Genomic DNA, 16,822 nt, shown 5'->3' on the forward strand with positions numbered 1-16,822 from the left:
TAGAACAATGAGTTCTATATAGAGCCGTTTCGTGCTTAAATGGTTCTTTGCATGGTGCAGTGGTTATTCAGATTGATGGAGACTGTGGCGTTGAAACAGGCTCTTTTTGGTTCTACGTAAACGTTCTATTATAACACGTTCTCCATCAGTCTGAAGAACTATTTCAGCATGCGAAGAACCATTTAACCATGAAATGGTTCTATATAGAATTCATGGTCCTAAACAGAACCAATTGTTTTTACTAAAGAACCTGTCAATTCAGGCTTCCGTACCCCTCTAACTTAGGCTAACAAGGGAAATTCCACCTCCGCATTTAACCCATCCGTGAAGTGAAACACCACATACGCACTAGTGAATACACACACACTAGGGTGCAGTGAGCAGACTTACCTGGAGCGGTGGGCAGCCGTATCCACGGCGCTGGGGGAGAAATTGCTAGGTGGACACCTCAGTCATGGACTGTCGGTGCTGGGGCTCGAACCAGCAACCTTCGAGTCACAGGGCCAGCTCCCTAACCTCCAGCCCACGAAAAATCACACCCGAACAGGGACTTAAACCCTGGACCCTCAACCCTGAACCCCTGATGCTCTACTGACTGAGCTATCCAGGCATGTACTAAGAGGTTCTACTGTAGTGGGGACTTGATCCACTCATGCCAGCACCACGTCGGTGTCACTGCAATGCTGAGAATGATCCACTACCCAAATAGTACCTGCTCCGTGGGGGTACAGTGACAGTCTAATTATGAATCTCCACCTGAACGGTAAGTGGCCCTTATGAAATGGACAGTGAGTGTAGTTGAGCAATTTAACCCAAAAGCTCCCATATGGAAAAAAATACATGGACATGTAGTTTTTTAAAATATTTGAATTAAATTGCAATCAGTGCTGAAATACATTTCAAACACTAAAATATATTTCAGATTATACAATAGTTCCGGCCACACAAGCCGATTGGTTGAGAAGAGTTCTAACCGTGCTCATATTTTGCCATAACGTTTTTTTTTTCACAAACACTGGATCACTCCGCTAAGACGCTGGAGTTTGACAGCTGAAGGAGACGCTCAAGCCATTTGAACGTTTTTACTTCTTACTTTGTGCACAAACAGAAAACGGATACTTTTAAGATCACATTCGATGGACAGCCGATTTGGTCAGACTCTGAAGGTTCGGTTATTCAGTAATCAGGTAACTTCTATCTGATTCCAGGTTGTTTAGGTGTTCTTCTGTCACAGCTGCTAACTGAAAAGCTTGCTCAGCAGTAATGACAGATTGAGAATTTAGGGTCTCAGCTTCAGAGTCTGACAGTGATGGCATGGATGCACCGGTACCTTCTGATGGCAGCAGTGAAAACGGTGTGAGGGATGGATGGGTTGGTTTTGCAGATGCAGCATGTAGTGTAAATGCCCATCAAGGGGAAAGAGACCCCAATGATCTTCGCAGCTGTCCTCAGTATACGCTGTATCGTATTGGAGTTGGAGGTGGTGGTATTCCAAAACCAAACCAAACAAAGCAATGATGCAGCTGCTCAAGATGCTCTCTACAGTCTGTAGAACATGGTGAGGATGGGAGGGGGTAGATGAGCTTTCTTCAGTCTCTGCAGGAAGTAGGCTTGGCTATGGAGTTGGTGTTGAGGGACCTGGTGAGGTTCTCTGTGATGTGGACACCGAGGAACTTGGTGTTCCAGACAACTCCATAGCAGAGCCAGTGAGGTTCAGTGGGGGGTGGTCACCACACACTGTAGAAGTCAACAACCATCTCCTCAGTTTTGTCTACATTCAGAGACAGGTTGTTTGTCCTGTACCAGTTCGTTAGCTGCACCTCCTCTCTATATGCTGGCTCACCATTCTTGCTGATCAGACCCACCACAGTCATGTCATCAGCGAACTTGATGATGTGGTTTGAGCTGTACTTTGCAGTCATGAGTCAGCAGAGTGAACAGCAGTGGACTAAGCACACAGCCCTGAGTGGTGCCAGTGCTCAGTGTGGTGGCGCTGGAGATGTTCCCAATCCTAACTAACTGAGGTCTCAGTCAGGAAATCCAGGACCCAGTTACAGAGGGAAGTGTTCAGGCCCAGCAGGGTGAGTTTTCCAATCAGCCACTGTGGTATAATGCTGAGTGCTGAGCTTATGTCTATGAACGGCATTCTGACGTAGGTGTCTTTATTGTGTAGGTGGGTGAGAGCCAGGAGGAGTGTTGGGGAGATGGCATCGTCTGTTGAGCGGTTGGGGTGAATGATCTATGGCACTTGACTTCGCCCTGTGCCTGTGACCGAATCACAATCGTGGTGTTATTTCGTGATAACAAACTCTCCCATATTCTATTGCTGAAATATGTTGCCATATTAACCAAATATATTTTAAGTGCATTTATTTTTAAATGTATAGGGAAATGTACCATACAAAAATAAATGTGTAAACGTATACAACCCCAATTCCAATGAAGTTGGGACGTTGTGTAAAACATAAATAAAAACAGAATACGAGGATTTGCAAATCCTTTTCAATCTATATTCAATTGAATCCACTACAAAGACAAGATATTTAATGTTCAAACGGATAAACTTTGTTTTTTTTGCAAATATTCACACATTTTAATTTGATGCCTGCAATATGTTCCAAAACGCCGCCGGCTTCTCTGGGCCCGAGCTCATCTGAGATGGACTGATGCAGAGTGGAAAAGTGTCCTGTGGTCTGACGCGTCCACACTTCAAACTGTTTTTGGAAATCATGGACGTCGTGTCCTCCGGGCCAAAGAGGAAAAGGACTGTTCGGATTGTTTTCAGCGCAAAGTTCAAAAGCCAGCATCTCATGCCATGTGTTAGTGCCCATGGCATCCAACTTCATCGGAACTGGGGTTGTACAAACCTTTTGAAATGAATTTGTATTCCAGTGTCTTAATTAACAGCATTACCCGGTGTTCTAGGTATTGATGCACTGTGTAAAAGTTCAGTGCAAAACACAGAAGTCAGGGCCGTTCATTCAGGTTATGTACTTGTATCCGAATAAAAAAAAAAAACGTAATAACAAATACAAATACATTTTCTAATTATATAGCAAATGAATTTTTGGTTATTTTCATACATTGCAAGGAGTACATTTGAGGAATACATTTGGATTTTTTTTTCCATATGGACTTTCAGCATCCAAGCTGGAAAAAGGATGTTTTTGTCTTTTTGGCAGAAATAAATGCTTCTAAATCGCATTTTGGACAGAAAAATACAGTTCTATATTTCCTGCTCTTCACACTCCTTCGTTTATCCAGCTAGGCGTCTTGACCCAAACGAGTGGGTTAGTCCTGCAGCTACTGTGTAGTTTTGCATCGCGTTACAGGAGCATATATAAGAATATTAGCTACACTCCATGTTTGAGGGCGTTTATGGAAACCTTTGGCTGTAACGCGTGTTCAGTCCCCACTGAGCGTCTGTTAATGTGGAAGTCCAGTGGAAGAGACTGCCCTCCTGTGGGTTTGAGCGGTGGGGTTAGCAGGCTGGCTCTAAACGTCACCAGACAGCCAGCGCTTCCTCTCCGCTCCTCACTACTGCCCGTCCCCTCGTCCTGGCGGCAGTGGGCAGAGGGAAGCGGGGACTGCGCTGCTCTCATGTAGCTTGGCAGGGTTCTGCTCTCCCGAGGAGATGATGGAGTTCTCCAGCTGCCGCACTGTGAAGGTCATCGTGCTCGGAGACTCAGGAGTCGGGAAGACCTGCTTAACCTACCGCTTCTGCACTGGAAACTTTCCCAGCAAAACAGAGGCGACCATCGGCGTCGACTTTCGGGAGAGAGTGGTGGACGTGGAAGGAGAGAAGCTGAAGGTAAAGTCTGACGTTTTGTAGAGTTTCAGAAGCGAAGTAGCTCATGCTGTAGAGCTTTTCATGCCAGTGATGAACCTGAGCCACACAACTGCAGGTTCTGGACTGCAGACCTGGACCAAAACATCTCCACAGGCTCCTGCTGGATGTAGGAAAGGCTGGTGGGCGACACCTGAGACTGAAGCTTTCGTCGAGTTTTAGTTCATTTTAGTCTCAACTTCTCTGCTTCTTCACCTCGTCTTGAGCAAGGTGGTTCTTCAAACCTCTTTAGTAAGGGGAATGGTTCCATATAGAACCACGAGTTCCGTGTAGAACCATCTTATGCTTGAATGGTTCTTTGCAGGGTGAAATGGTTCTTCAGACTGATGGAGGATGTATTGTTATACATAGCACCTTTTTGAAACAGGTTCTACAAAGCACCAAAAAGCGTTCAAGGGTGACATTGTAACAACAGAAGAACCCTTTTTGTGCCATATAGAACCGTTTTCAAAAAGAGAACCATTCCCTTTACTTAAGAAAACTTGAAGAGCCATAATTTTTAGGCACCTAAAAGCAGGTAGTCAAGTAAAAGTGTTACTAAAAGAAAAATAAATAAAAACTTATGGAACTGCAGTGGAGCTTCTTGGTGCATTCGTTATCTATCAGCCTAAGAGCTAAACGTTTTTAATCTCGGTTCTTTTCTTTTTTGGATCCATTAGTTCTAAAATAAAGTGCTGATGTGGGAGGTGTGAGCAACAGTACAGCAGAATTAAACACATACAAAAATCAGGAGACAAAAAAACACATTTACTTGAGTTAAACCAAGTGTACAGTCGTGGCCAGAAGTTTTGAGAGTGGCACAAATTTTGGTTTTCACAAAGTTTGCTGCCTCAGTTTTTTTTTAGAACCTTTTGTCAGGTGTTTATATGGTATAATGAAGTACAATTATAAGCGTTCCATACGTGTGTTAACTTTTTATTGACAAATACATCCAGTTTAAGCAAAGACTGAATATTTACAGTGTTGACCCTTCTTCTTTAAGGCTTCTGCAGTTCGCCTCGGTGTGCTGGATATCAGCTTCTGGGCAAAATCTTGAATGATGGCAACCCATTCTTGCCTAATCAGTGCTTGGAGTTTATCACAGTTTCTGGGTTTTTGTTTGTCCTCCCTCTTTTTGAGGATTGACCACAGGTTCTCAACGGGATTGAGAATTGAGGCGTTTCCTGGCCATGAATCAAAAATTTCAATGTTTTGTTCACCAAGCTTCTTTTGCCTTGAGACGTGGTGCTCCATCATGCTGGAAAAAGCATTGTTCATCTCTAAATTGCTCCTGGGTCATTGGGAGAAGAGGCTCTTGGAGGATGTTTTGATGCCATTTCTTATTCATGGCAGTGTTCTTAGGCAAAAATTTGAGCAAACCCACTCCCCTGGATGAGAAGCAACCCCACACATGAATGGTCTCAGGATGCTTCACCGTCTGCATGACACAGGACTCATGGTAGCGCTCACCTTTTCTTCTCCGGACAATCATTTTTTCAGCCTGAAGGGGGCTTCACCAGAGAGAATAACTTTACCCCAGTCCTCTGCAGTCCAATCTCTATACGTCCTGCAGAATGTCAGTCTGTCCCTGATGTTTTTCTTTGAGAGAAGTGGCTTCTTTGCTGCCGTTTTTGATGCCAAGCCATCCTCCAAAAGCTTTCGTTTCACTGTGCATTCAGACCTTGCACCTGCCCTCGCACCTGCCCTCTGCCATTCCTGAGCAAGCTCTGCACTGGTGGTGACCCAGTCTTGTAGGACTCCAAGAGCAGCTTCTCCCAACGATCCAGGAGCAATCTGGAGATGGACAGTGCTTTTTCCAGCATGATGGAGCACCATATCACAAGGCAAAAGTGATAACCAAGTGTCTCGGTGAACAAAACATGGAAATTTTGGGTCCATGGCCAGGAAACTCCCCAGATCTCAATCCCACTGAGAACTTGTGGTCAATCCTCAAAAAAAGGGTGGACAAGCAAAAATCCAGAAACTGGGATTAACTCCAAGCACTCCAAGAATGGGTTGCCATCATGTATCTTGCCTTCCGCCCGATGACCGCTGGGATAGGCTCCAGCACCTCCCCTCAACCCTGAGGGAGAAGCGGCTTAGTGTGTGTGTGTGTGTGTGTGTGTGTGTGGGTTGCCATCATTCAAGATTTTGCCCAGAAGCTGATATCCAGCACGCCGAGGCGAACTGCAGAAGCCTTAAAGAAGAAGGGTCAACACTGTAAATATTCAGTCTTTGCTTAAACTGGATGTATTTGTCAATAAAAAGTTAACACACGTATGGAACGCTTATAATTGTACTTCATTATACCATATAAACACCTGACAAAAGGTTCTAAAAAAACAAACTCAGGCAGCAAACTTTGTGAAAACCAAAATTTGTGCCACTCTCAAAACTTTTGGCCACGACTGTGTTATGATTTAGTACCCCAGAAAGTACAGTTCAGTCACAGTTGTAGTTCAGGGACTGTACATGAACAAGGTACTGTCCACCTGTGGTCAGTAAAGTTAGATGGAGTTGCGATATGTGTTTTTTATGGCCTGGCTGATGGTGTGACATGACCAGAAAATGCAGACAGTGCTTCAGACTAAAGAGCCTAAAAAACACCTTTAACAAGTTGCCTGAATGAAATCAGACTAGCTTAGACTGAAGTTTACAGCCGTTTTTTTGTTTTTTTTGTAAGATATTCAAAACAACTAATTTTGGTCTAAATTTCAACCTGAAGTGGTGGCAGCAGCAGAAGTATGGCAAAAATAAAAGTTTTATTTTTTTACTTTAGTGAAGTGAGTGTGAGAAACAAATGCAGTTACTAAAACAACTAAAATGTTAATAAAAAAAATCAGGTGGAAGAAAAACTCCAAGTACTGCATTCCCTACAGAACTGCAGTGAAACTCGGCATAGGAACTGAAAGGTGGTAGGTGCGGTTCTTCGCTTTTGAGAATCAGTTTGGTTGAAAATGACATGCTGAAGCAGTGAAGTTGTGAGCTCTGAAGTCTAAGGGGGTGTCAGCAACAGTAAAGCACTCCAGGAGTTGAACCAACACAACTGAATGAAGTTAAACGCAGAAACAAAAAGCTTGTGCTAAATGAGCCAAATGAGAAGAAGAAAAGGGAAAAGTAAGAAATGGATCCTTTGCACATTTATAGCAGATATGTTCTGATTTCCGAACAGTGCAAATCTTTGACACTTTAGTAGTCTGAACGGTTGAACGGGAACTAGTTAGTACAGGAGACTACACAAACGGACCTGACGGTTTTCCTTTGCCTAGATATCAGAAGCTTGGGTGAGGGAAGTCAGAGAGGCTTTATTATGGTTATTATGCTCTCAAATCCTGGATGCTGTTTAACGTAGATGCCAGAGAGACTGCAGGGTTTGTTTAGGGCTTTTCCAGTGTACTTTTAAAGGTGTAGTAAGAAACAGAATTGAATCCCATATTGTTCTTGTGGGGGTTTTGTGGCCTTCAAAAAGAGGATGTGAATCCTTTCGTTGTTGTGAAAAACCGTCTGTTGTTGCAGACGTGAATCCGTTGCCTTGTACCCAAAAATGATAAAGACTCAACTTTCTTTCCCCAGAGAACGGCAGTGTTTTGAACAATGTCTGCCTTTCTTTCACACAGTTCATTCTACACATTCGCCTGAGGTGATTCTGCTGTTCTTTGTCCAGAGGGAGTCAGAACTGAGCTTGTGACCACAGTGTGCGGGTGGTCATGCGAGTGGGTCGTGAGTCTCTGTTTGGAGCACTGATGTTATGTCGCCAGTTTTCAAGTCAAAGGTGATCAGCTTGAGGATGTATTTTAAGAATCATCATTTGCTTTTACAATATGACAGACACATTGTACCTTGTAGGACTGCAGCCAGACATGCTGTGGATGTTTGTGTTGTATATTGTGGCATCAGAGTTGGCACAGTATCATTTTTCTGATACCCATAAAGAGCCCTGAATATTGGTCAGTGCTGATGTCATATCTTGTTTTCTAACTACTAAGCTGTGAAATGAATTATTGCAGCACGTCACTAAAGATGAGAAACTAGAAGTAGACATGCTCAAACACTACCTCATAGGAGGAAATACACATACGGAAATGGAAGTTGTCTGCAAAGCTTTTTTTTTTTTTTTTTCAGCTTCAGCAGATAAAATGCTTAACGATAACGAAGCTGCGTTGAAAGTGTACTTTATTTTTCGAGAAACGGATGTTTTGCCACACAAACTCAGTGTTATGTGACAGATGTCCCTCACGTGCCTCTTGCATGAAACACCCACAACATAATAGGGCGCTCGAGCTGAGCTGAGAAGGAGACGAAAGCTTTTTAAAAGGTATTGTGCCACTTTTCAGCTCTTGCAGAGAGAGAGATCCTGAAAAGACTGCGTTCTTTCTGAACTGAAACTGCTCGAGCAGCTCTGTGGCGGAGAAATTGTGTCTCTTGTGTAGCAGTTCAGAGGAGAAAATGAACGAATAATAAATAAGCTACACAGACTGTCCTTATCGCTCTGTTATGGGAAGTCAGGGAAGCCAAAGATGCACAAGTTGTGAAATCAAAGATGCAAACGCAGCTTTTTTTGCCTTTTTTTTTCTTCTTCTTCAGGAAATGACATCATTACACAAAGCATAAAATTGCATTAACACATGTTTACAACAAGCTGTTGTGCATGCGTGCAGTTTCAGGCTAGATTTGTTACAGGATCACATTGGTTGATTCCACACTGCTGTGCCTGATTCACTCTTATCAGTGGCCCACAGTCCAGCGCAGCTAATGTGTCAGTGTCACTGCTTTGCTGAGGTCCACCAACCAAATAAGTTCTGGGCAGCAGCTGTTTTTTGTGGTCAGAGCCAGACCAGTGAAGTGATGAAGGGTATAGAGAGGCTGATAAATTGTGCAGCAGCAGACGTGCTACAGTTTAAACCTATATAGTGGAACTAAAGGGAAGATGAAGCGTAAGCCAGTGAGTGGATTTGAGAGAAAATCCAAGATTCCCATGGACACAAGTTTGTATACAGCACTGTGCAAAAGCCAGAGGCCACTTTTTAGTTATTTAGTTTAATGTCAAGTACAAGTTATTCATTTTTCAGTGTCAATATTTAACAGAAAATTACACAGAACCATTGACAACTAAACAAAACTGAAGCAAGAGTGGAGCTTGATTTTCTCAGAAATATGAAGGTTGATTTAAGTGCTGTTTATCTGAGGGTGACTGTTTCGTGCTCTACCAGGACTCCTCCTCTTCTATATGCAAGCAGATTATCTTGTATCCATCATCCTCAGAAATATCTCCTGAAAATTGAATATCTTACTTAATGGATGGTTTGATTGGAGATAAAATCAACAAAGAGTGCTCTCTGACTTTTACTGTATAGAATTTAGAGAGTTAATACTATCAGTCCAAGCTAATCAAGTTCCTCCTCTCTCACTCTCTCTGTCGCTCTCTCTCCCTCTCTCTCTCTCTCCCTCTCCCTCTCCCTCTCCCTCTCTCTCTCCCTCTCTCCCTCTCTCCCTCTCTCTCTCTCTCTCTCTCTCTCTCTCTCTCCCTCCCCATAGTTGCAGTTATGGGACACAGCAGGTCAAGAGCGTTTCCGCAAGAGCATGGTACAGCACTACTACCGCGATGTACACGCCATCGTCTTCGTCTACGATGTCACCAACGTGGCTACATTCCGCAACCTGCCCATGTGGATGGAAGAGTGTCGGCAGCACTCGCTTGGACACGACATACCCAGAGTTCTTGTTTGTAACAAAGCTGACCTGGCCACTTCTTCAGGGTCCTCCATGACCTTAGAGCAGGCAAGGCGTTTAGCTGATGTCCATGGAATGTCCTTCTACCTGTGCTCAGCGAAAGGGGACAGTAAACCACAGGTGGATGCTATCTTCATGAGTCTGGCCCACCAGCTGAAGAGGCAGGGAGGGTGGAGAAGGAAAGGCCCGTCAGTGGCTGGAAGCTTTAAGCTGCCCACAAAAGCCAATGCGGAGAGAGACGCCAAGGAGAAATGGGCTTGCGGTTGCTGACGGAAACATAAAAAAATGAAACAGACGTGAGCTCACAGGCATAATCTCACACAAGATCCACAGAAAATCACGGTTGTGATCTATGAATGACCCCGTCACTAATTTACTGAAGGGAGTCTAATTCTAGAGCATCGGTCTTTCCAGGCTTTCAGCTGCAAATGCAGTCCAACCTGTTTCCCTCCTATAACTAAGACGGCATCAGAAAGACTATAGGACGGTATGTATGTCATTAGGGTTAGAGCTGAAGTAGCATTTAGGAGGACGAATGCTGCAGCCTTTGTTTAAGTGGTCACCTCTGAAAGATCTAGCTTTGGAATTTTATGACTGAAGGGGAAGACATTCGGTGTGTTTTTACAGAAGTGTTCCTGACACTTCACACCACAAAGACTGTTGTTTAACAAAGGAGCTGAACGCCTGTACAACCACATAAAGTCATAAAATTCCCCCTTACCTTCGTCCAGCTGCTGCTGTCAGCATGGTGAATAACTTCATGGACTGAAGTTGGCTTTATTCTGTTGTACTTCACCCACTTAAGTAAAAGTACAGTTTCGTGCAAAAGTTTGAACACCCCAGGTCCAATTGCACATTTTGTTCATTCATTTGAAAATAAGTTGATGCATCCTCAACAGGATGTGATACGGATTTTTCTTTGTGCAAACTGGACTGCACTGTTTATTTATTTATTTGTTTGTTTGGTGAGTTTAACAAACTGGAAAACAAGGTGCTCTGACTTTTGAACGGCATTTGAGCTGTGTTTTCTTTTTTGTTAAATTCAGCAAATAAACAGTAAATATGCAGTACTGTGTGTTCGGCAGAGGATGCATTAAACTTGTTTTCACTGAAACATGTTCTACCATGGGCGCCCAAACTACTGTATGCTTCCCAAATTGTAACAGAGTATGAAATGAATGCGTGGCATGACGCTCAATGACTTTAAATCAAAGTGTTGGAAGGCTAGCTCAGTCTCTTGACCGGTCTCTTGTCTCAGTCTGTTGACCTGGGAATAAAATATCTAGATATTGCTGACTCTTCTGTTTGTTTTCTTTTTTTCCCCCCTTCAACAAAAGTTTCTCTTAGTATGCGAGTGAGAGATCGATCATGTAAATTTAGGAAACTGATATGCACTGATTTACTGATTATTGCCATTGAAATGCATTAAAAGGTGTTTGAAAAATTAATTCTAAATATAGTCCAAGTAAGTAAGCAACAATGTGTTTTGAGTCTGTTCATCTGAAAGGGGAAGCTTTAACCTCAGTGCTACTAATTACTGGAAATCTCTTGCAGTTTATGGATGGTGATTCTCTATAAGGCCTGCTATGCAGCCATGATGAGTTTCAGGGGCTTTCTGCCCTCAACCTTGTCCTCAATAACTGGAATGCATATTTAATAGAGTTTGTCAGGTGACCTGGCCAGTCAAGACCTTTCCACATTTAAGCCATGAAAAACTCTTTGAGCGAATTGGTACTTTGTTTCGCCTCACTGCCCTGCTGCAGAGTCAAACACCAGTACTGAGTTTTGAGGCATTTGTTTCAGTCTGAGCACTTCACTCACTAGTGCACTTCAGCCTGCGGTGTTAATAGAGGAGCCTGTGTGAGTTACCTTTTATCCTTTTAGCTGATTAAACTGATTGTGGTTAAAAAAAAAAGTTGTCAGGCCCACATTCTTACTTCATCAGTACACTCGGTGGCCCACGTGAGCAACATTACAGTCAGATTATTCCCTTAATCACACGGGAATTTTTCTCCGCTTTTCATCCACTTGTGAAAGAGTTCTGAGGCACAGTGCATGCAATTACACATTATCACCAGAGTGCTCAGGCGGCACGGTGGCGTGGTGGGTAGCGCTGTCGCCTCACAGCAAGTAGGGCCTGGGTTCGATTCCCCGGCCGGGTGACCAGGGTCCTCTCTGCATGTTCTCCCCGTGTCTGCGTGGGTTTCCTCTGGGTTCTCCGGTTTCCTCCCACAGTCCAAAGACATGCAGTCAGGCCAATTGGAGATGCTAAATTGCCCCTAGGTGTGAGTGAGTGACTGACTGTCTGTCTGCCCTGCGATGGACTGGCGACCTGTCCAGAGTGTATCCTGCCTTCCGCCCAATGACTGCTGGGATAGGCTCCAGCTCCCCCCCCACGACCCTGACGGTGAAGCCGCTTAGAAAATGGATGGATCACCAGAGTGCTCTGCAAATCCCCAAAACAAGAAGAAATATTAGGTCAATATCAATATTGATTCTATGTGAAAATTTTCCAGGATTAAATTATTAAGATGTGAACAAAGTCAGAGTGGTTGGATGTGGAATGCTCCATTCTAGAGAAACTTAATGAGTCCGAATGATTCACAGTGGTTGTAATAGAACCCAGACAGAAGAATTTAATGCCTCATCTTCAGAAAGCTGTTACAAGTGGTCACAAATTTGGTGAATTTTGGGCCCGGTGCCCAAAACACCTGTTTTATGATAGGTCTCAAGGCTTTGGACTAAAACACAATATTTAAATACGTTTATGGTGGAGAGGTACATGCAGGTCATTCTTATGCAAAGTAGTACTCAAATCACACTCTCTTTTTTTCTGATTTATGGCTATTCTATCAAAGTCAGTATTACATAGAAGAGCCGAGAAGACATGCAGGTCTTTTTGGATCGTAAATAAAATGGCTGTATTTTTGTTATACTTGTCACATCCCCTGGTTCTTATGACCATCGTTATACAGAAAATCTGTCACTCAGGTCTGCTTAGTACACAGCAAATCTACTTTTTTTCTGGTTTTGTTCTTTTGTGGAGTTGGTATGATGTATTTACCATCGTGGCTGCCACATGTAGGCCTGTATAAACATGTGTGCATGTTGTTGTAGTCTGTTTGCACTGTATGGCACGCACATGTTGAGGTAAGAGGGCATATAAGGACAAGAGGTCAAAGGATGTGTCTTTTCCACTGAATGCTCCACCCCCGTGCTCAGAGCTCATAACTTAGAGTGCCAGAGTTTACTGAAGAATACACACACACACACACACACACACAGAACCCTGGTGCTACATTCAACACGCTGCTGCAGAGAGATAGAGCAAGAGAGCAGTAGCTGATGTGGCTCTACATCCTGCCACAAGCCTGATGATTAGCACTGGGACTGAGGGGGAGGAAATATGGTCATTTTATTTATTATCCAAAATAACCAGTGAACCTACACATGAGTTTTTATGCAGTGCTGCTTGAAACCGTGTATCGATTTGTGAACTTCTACATGAATGTGACCTAAAAAATAAATAGCCATTGAAATCATAACAATAGAACCCAAGAGAACACAAAAAAACCAATAACACAGTTCTATGGTTTTTCATTTATTGAACAAAGTGATCCAACTTTATACGTCCTGTTGGCAAAAGTACATGAACTTCAAAAATGATTTTTGGTGTAGGTGAAAAATGCGAGAGATTCAGTCAGTTAAATGGCAATCTGAGTCTGGTCTTTACCAGATACACTGGTTAGAGCAGGACACGTCTTCATCAAAGGAGATTTCTGAAAATGAGTTGCCAACGCTCAATAGGCTGGAAGAAGTTACAAAAGTTTGTTACCCTTCCCATGAGAGGTCATCCAGCATACACCATATTTCCAAAAGTATTTGCTCGTGTGGCTTCACACGCATATGAACTTGTTTCACATCCCATTCTTAATCCATAGGGTTTAATATGATGTCGGCCCACCCTTTGCAGCTATAACAGCTTCAACTCTTCTGGGACGACTTTCCACAAGGGTTAGGAGTGTGTTTATGAGAATTTTTGACCATTCTTCCAGAAGCACATTTGTGAGGTCAGACACTGATGTTGGATGAGAAGGCCTGGCTCACAGTGTCCACTCTAATTCATCCCAAAGGTGTTCCGTCAGGTTGAGGTCAGGACTCTGTGCAGGCCACACCAAACTTGCTCATCCACGTCTTTATGGACCTGCTTTGTGCACTGGTGCGCAGTCATGTTGGAATTATTCCCTATATGTGAATGTCTGTCTGATACTGTGCACTGTGAGCTCCTGTAACCAAAACCAAATTCCTTGTATGCATAGCAGACCTGGCCAATAAAGCTTGATTCTGATTCTGATTCTGAACAGGAAGGGGCCGTCCCCAAACTGTTCCCACAAAGTTGGGAGCATGAAATTGTCCAAAATCTCTTGGTGCTGAAGCATTAAGAGTTCCTTTAACTGGAACTAAGAGGCGAGCCCAACTCCTGAAAAACACTCCCACACCATGATCCCCCCTCCACCAAACTTTACACTCGGCACAATGCAGTCAGACAAGTGCCGTCTCCTGGTAACCGCCACACCCCGACTCGTCCATTGGATTCCCAGATGGAGAAGCGTGATTGGTCACTCCAGAGAACACGTCTCCACTGCTCTAGAGTCCAGTGGCGGCGCTTTACTCCACTGCATTCCACGCTTTGCATTGCGCTTTGTAAAGTAAGGCTTGGATGCAGCTGCTCGGCCATGGAAACCCATTCCATGAAGCTCTCTACGCTGTTCTTGAGCTGATCTGAAGGCCACATGAAGTTTGGAGGTCTGTAGTGATTGACTCTGCAGAAAGTCGGTGACCTCTGTTCACTATGCCCCTCAGCATCCGCTGACCCCGCTCTGTCATTTAACGTGGCCGACCACTTCATGGCTGAGTTGTTGTCGTTCCCAATCACTTCCACTTTGTTATAATCCCACTGACAGTGGACTGTGGAATATTTAGTAGTGAGGAAATTTCACGACTGGACTTGCTGCACAGGTGGCGTCCGATCACGGTACCACGCTGGAATTCACTGAGCTCCTGAGAGCGACCCATTCTTTCACTAATGTCTGTAGAAGCAGTCTGCAGGCCTAGGGGCTCGGCTTTATACACCTGTGGCCATGGAAGTGATTGGTACACTTGAAGTCAATTATTTGGATGGGTGAGTGAATACTTTTGGCAATATAGTGTAAATGACTTCAAGCAAGGCATAGAATATTCTGGGTGATCACAAAGAACCCCACGGTAAAAACCCCAGGATCTACAGGCCTTAGAACACTGCATTCAAGCATGTAAACACAGCTGTGAAACATGGTGGTGGCAGTATCGCAGTTTGGGGCTGTTTTGATGGAATTGGACCAATAGAAATGTTGAGAAAAAACCTAAAGTGTGGCATTGATTCCAGAAAGCTTAGAAACAGAACACAGTCGGAGCAACTCTATAAAAAGAAATGGGCCAAAATTTGGTGTGCATGGCTAATCGTCAGTTAAAGGATCAGTAAGATTGAAGTGATTCCATGATCACTGGGTCACAGTTTCTGAAAGCAAAGGTGTACATACTTTTTCCAGCAAAGAATTTTAAGGTTAGATTACTTAATTCAAAAAGTGAATGAAAAACTATATATTTTTTATGCTATTTGTTTGATTAGGTGCTCTTTATCTGTTGTTTATGTGTTAAATAACAATCTTCGAATATTACAAATGATGAAAGGTTCACAAACCTTTAACCAGCAACGTTTGTAATGTTCATAATGGTGAAGTCATGGTTAAAAAACATGTTTGTCTTGCAGACTATTTTACTATTCAATGCCCAGCACTTCTCTGTACCTCTCAGCCTTGAATGGCTTGTAAGAATATGCTTCATAGAAAAATCTAATCAAAGAACAGTATCTCAGACATCAAGCTGCTCATTTGTAACTACTTCCTGTAAGGATCTTTTAGAAGGGACTCTTTAGAGGCATTAAACACTTTGGACGTCTGATGCTCATCACCACTACCTTGAATAATACTGACTCTATGAGTTTCTCTAGACCAGAGCATTTCACAGAAAAATCATTTGGGTTGATTTTATTTACATCTTTATGAATTGAATTATGCAGAATTCAGAGAGACCACATTCTCAGGCACTGTTAAAGTGATAGTTCTGAAGAAAATAGAAAGTTTCCCACTTAGCCTAAATGTAGTTGATCAGCCAGAGTTTCGTCAGTTTTGCAGTGGAAGCTTTTAGCCACCAGGCTTTTTACCTCAAACTGCTTCAAATTGTTAATAATCTCAGATAGACTTGCTTATATAGGTTTACAAGACAGTAGTGCGTCCTGCTATGATGGACGGTTTGGAGACTGTGGCTCTGTTTAAAAGACAGGAGGCTGAGCTGGAGGTGGCGGAGATGAAGGTGCTGAGATTTTAGTTGGGAGTGACCAGGATGGACAAGATTAGAAATGAGCAGATCAGAGGGACAGTGAAGGTGGAGCAGTTTGGAGATAAAGCCAGAGAGGCCAGGTTGAGATGGTTTGGACATGTGTTGAGGAGGAATAGTGGATATATTGGGCAAAGAATGTTGGAGATGGAGCTGCCGGGTAGAAGGAGAAGAGGTAGACCTCAGAGAAGGTTTATGGATGTAGTGAAGGTGGACATGGAGATAGTTGGTGTGAAAGTAGAGGAGGCAATGGATAGGGCAAGATGGAGGCAGATGATCCGCTGTGGCGACCCCTAAAGGGAGCAGCCGAAAGAAGAAGAAGAAGAAGATGAAGAAGAAGAAGACACTTGCTTATATGGTTTCAGACACTGTTATATGTTTACTATACGTCAAAGTATTTACTAGGTGGCAGTCATGGGCTGGAGGTTAGGGAACCAGTGGAAGTGACCGGAAGGTTGCCGGTTCGATCCCCAGCGCTGACAGTCCATGCCGGGCAAGTGTGCTCACTGCCCCCTAGTGTGTGTATTCACTAGTGTGTATGTGGTGTTTCACTTCACAGATGGGTTAAGCGTGGAGGTGGAATTTCCCTGTTTGTGGGATTAAAAAAATATCACTTATAATGGAAAATGCTTTAAAAGGTGCCTGTGACCATAACAGAGTTTCATTCAAGGCTTTTGTAGCCTCTACTGTCCATTATCAGCTGTGAAAAGTTTCCCCCTCATCTGAATACGTGCATATGTAGAGAAAAGCAGGACAAACACTGAATATAGAAAATATATCGTTGCTGTCAGAAGAAAACCTTGTATCTCCATTTTTGGCATTTTTCAGTTT

At 43.4% G+C, this 16,822-nt stretch overlaps 1 protein-coding gene across 1 annotated transcript; it reads left to right on the forward strand.

Moving 5' to 3' along the window:
* The first annotated feature begins 3,468 nt into the window (after positions 1-3,468).
* Positions 3,469-10,852, forward strand: LOC108434807 (ras-related protein Rab-33B). Its single transcript, XM_017710209.2, has 2 exons — positions 3,469-3,811; positions 9,362-10,852. The coding sequence occupies exons 1-2, from the start codon at positions 3,635-3,637 to the stop codon at positions 9,824-9,826; spliced, it is 642 nt and encodes a 213-aa protein (XP_017565698.1). The 5' UTR covers positions 3,469-3,634; the 3' UTR covers positions 9,827-10,852.
* The last annotated feature ends 5,970 nt before the right edge of the window (positions 10,853-16,822 follow it).

The sequence above is a fragment of the Pygocentrus nattereri genome, chromosome 5, assembly GCF_015220715.1.
Source record: "Pygocentrus nattereri isolate fPygNat1 chromosome 5, fPygNat1.pri, whole genome shotgun sequence".
Lineage (NCBI taxonomy): Eukaryota > Metazoa > Chordata > Actinopteri > Characiformes > Serrasalmidae > Pygocentrus > Pygocentrus nattereri.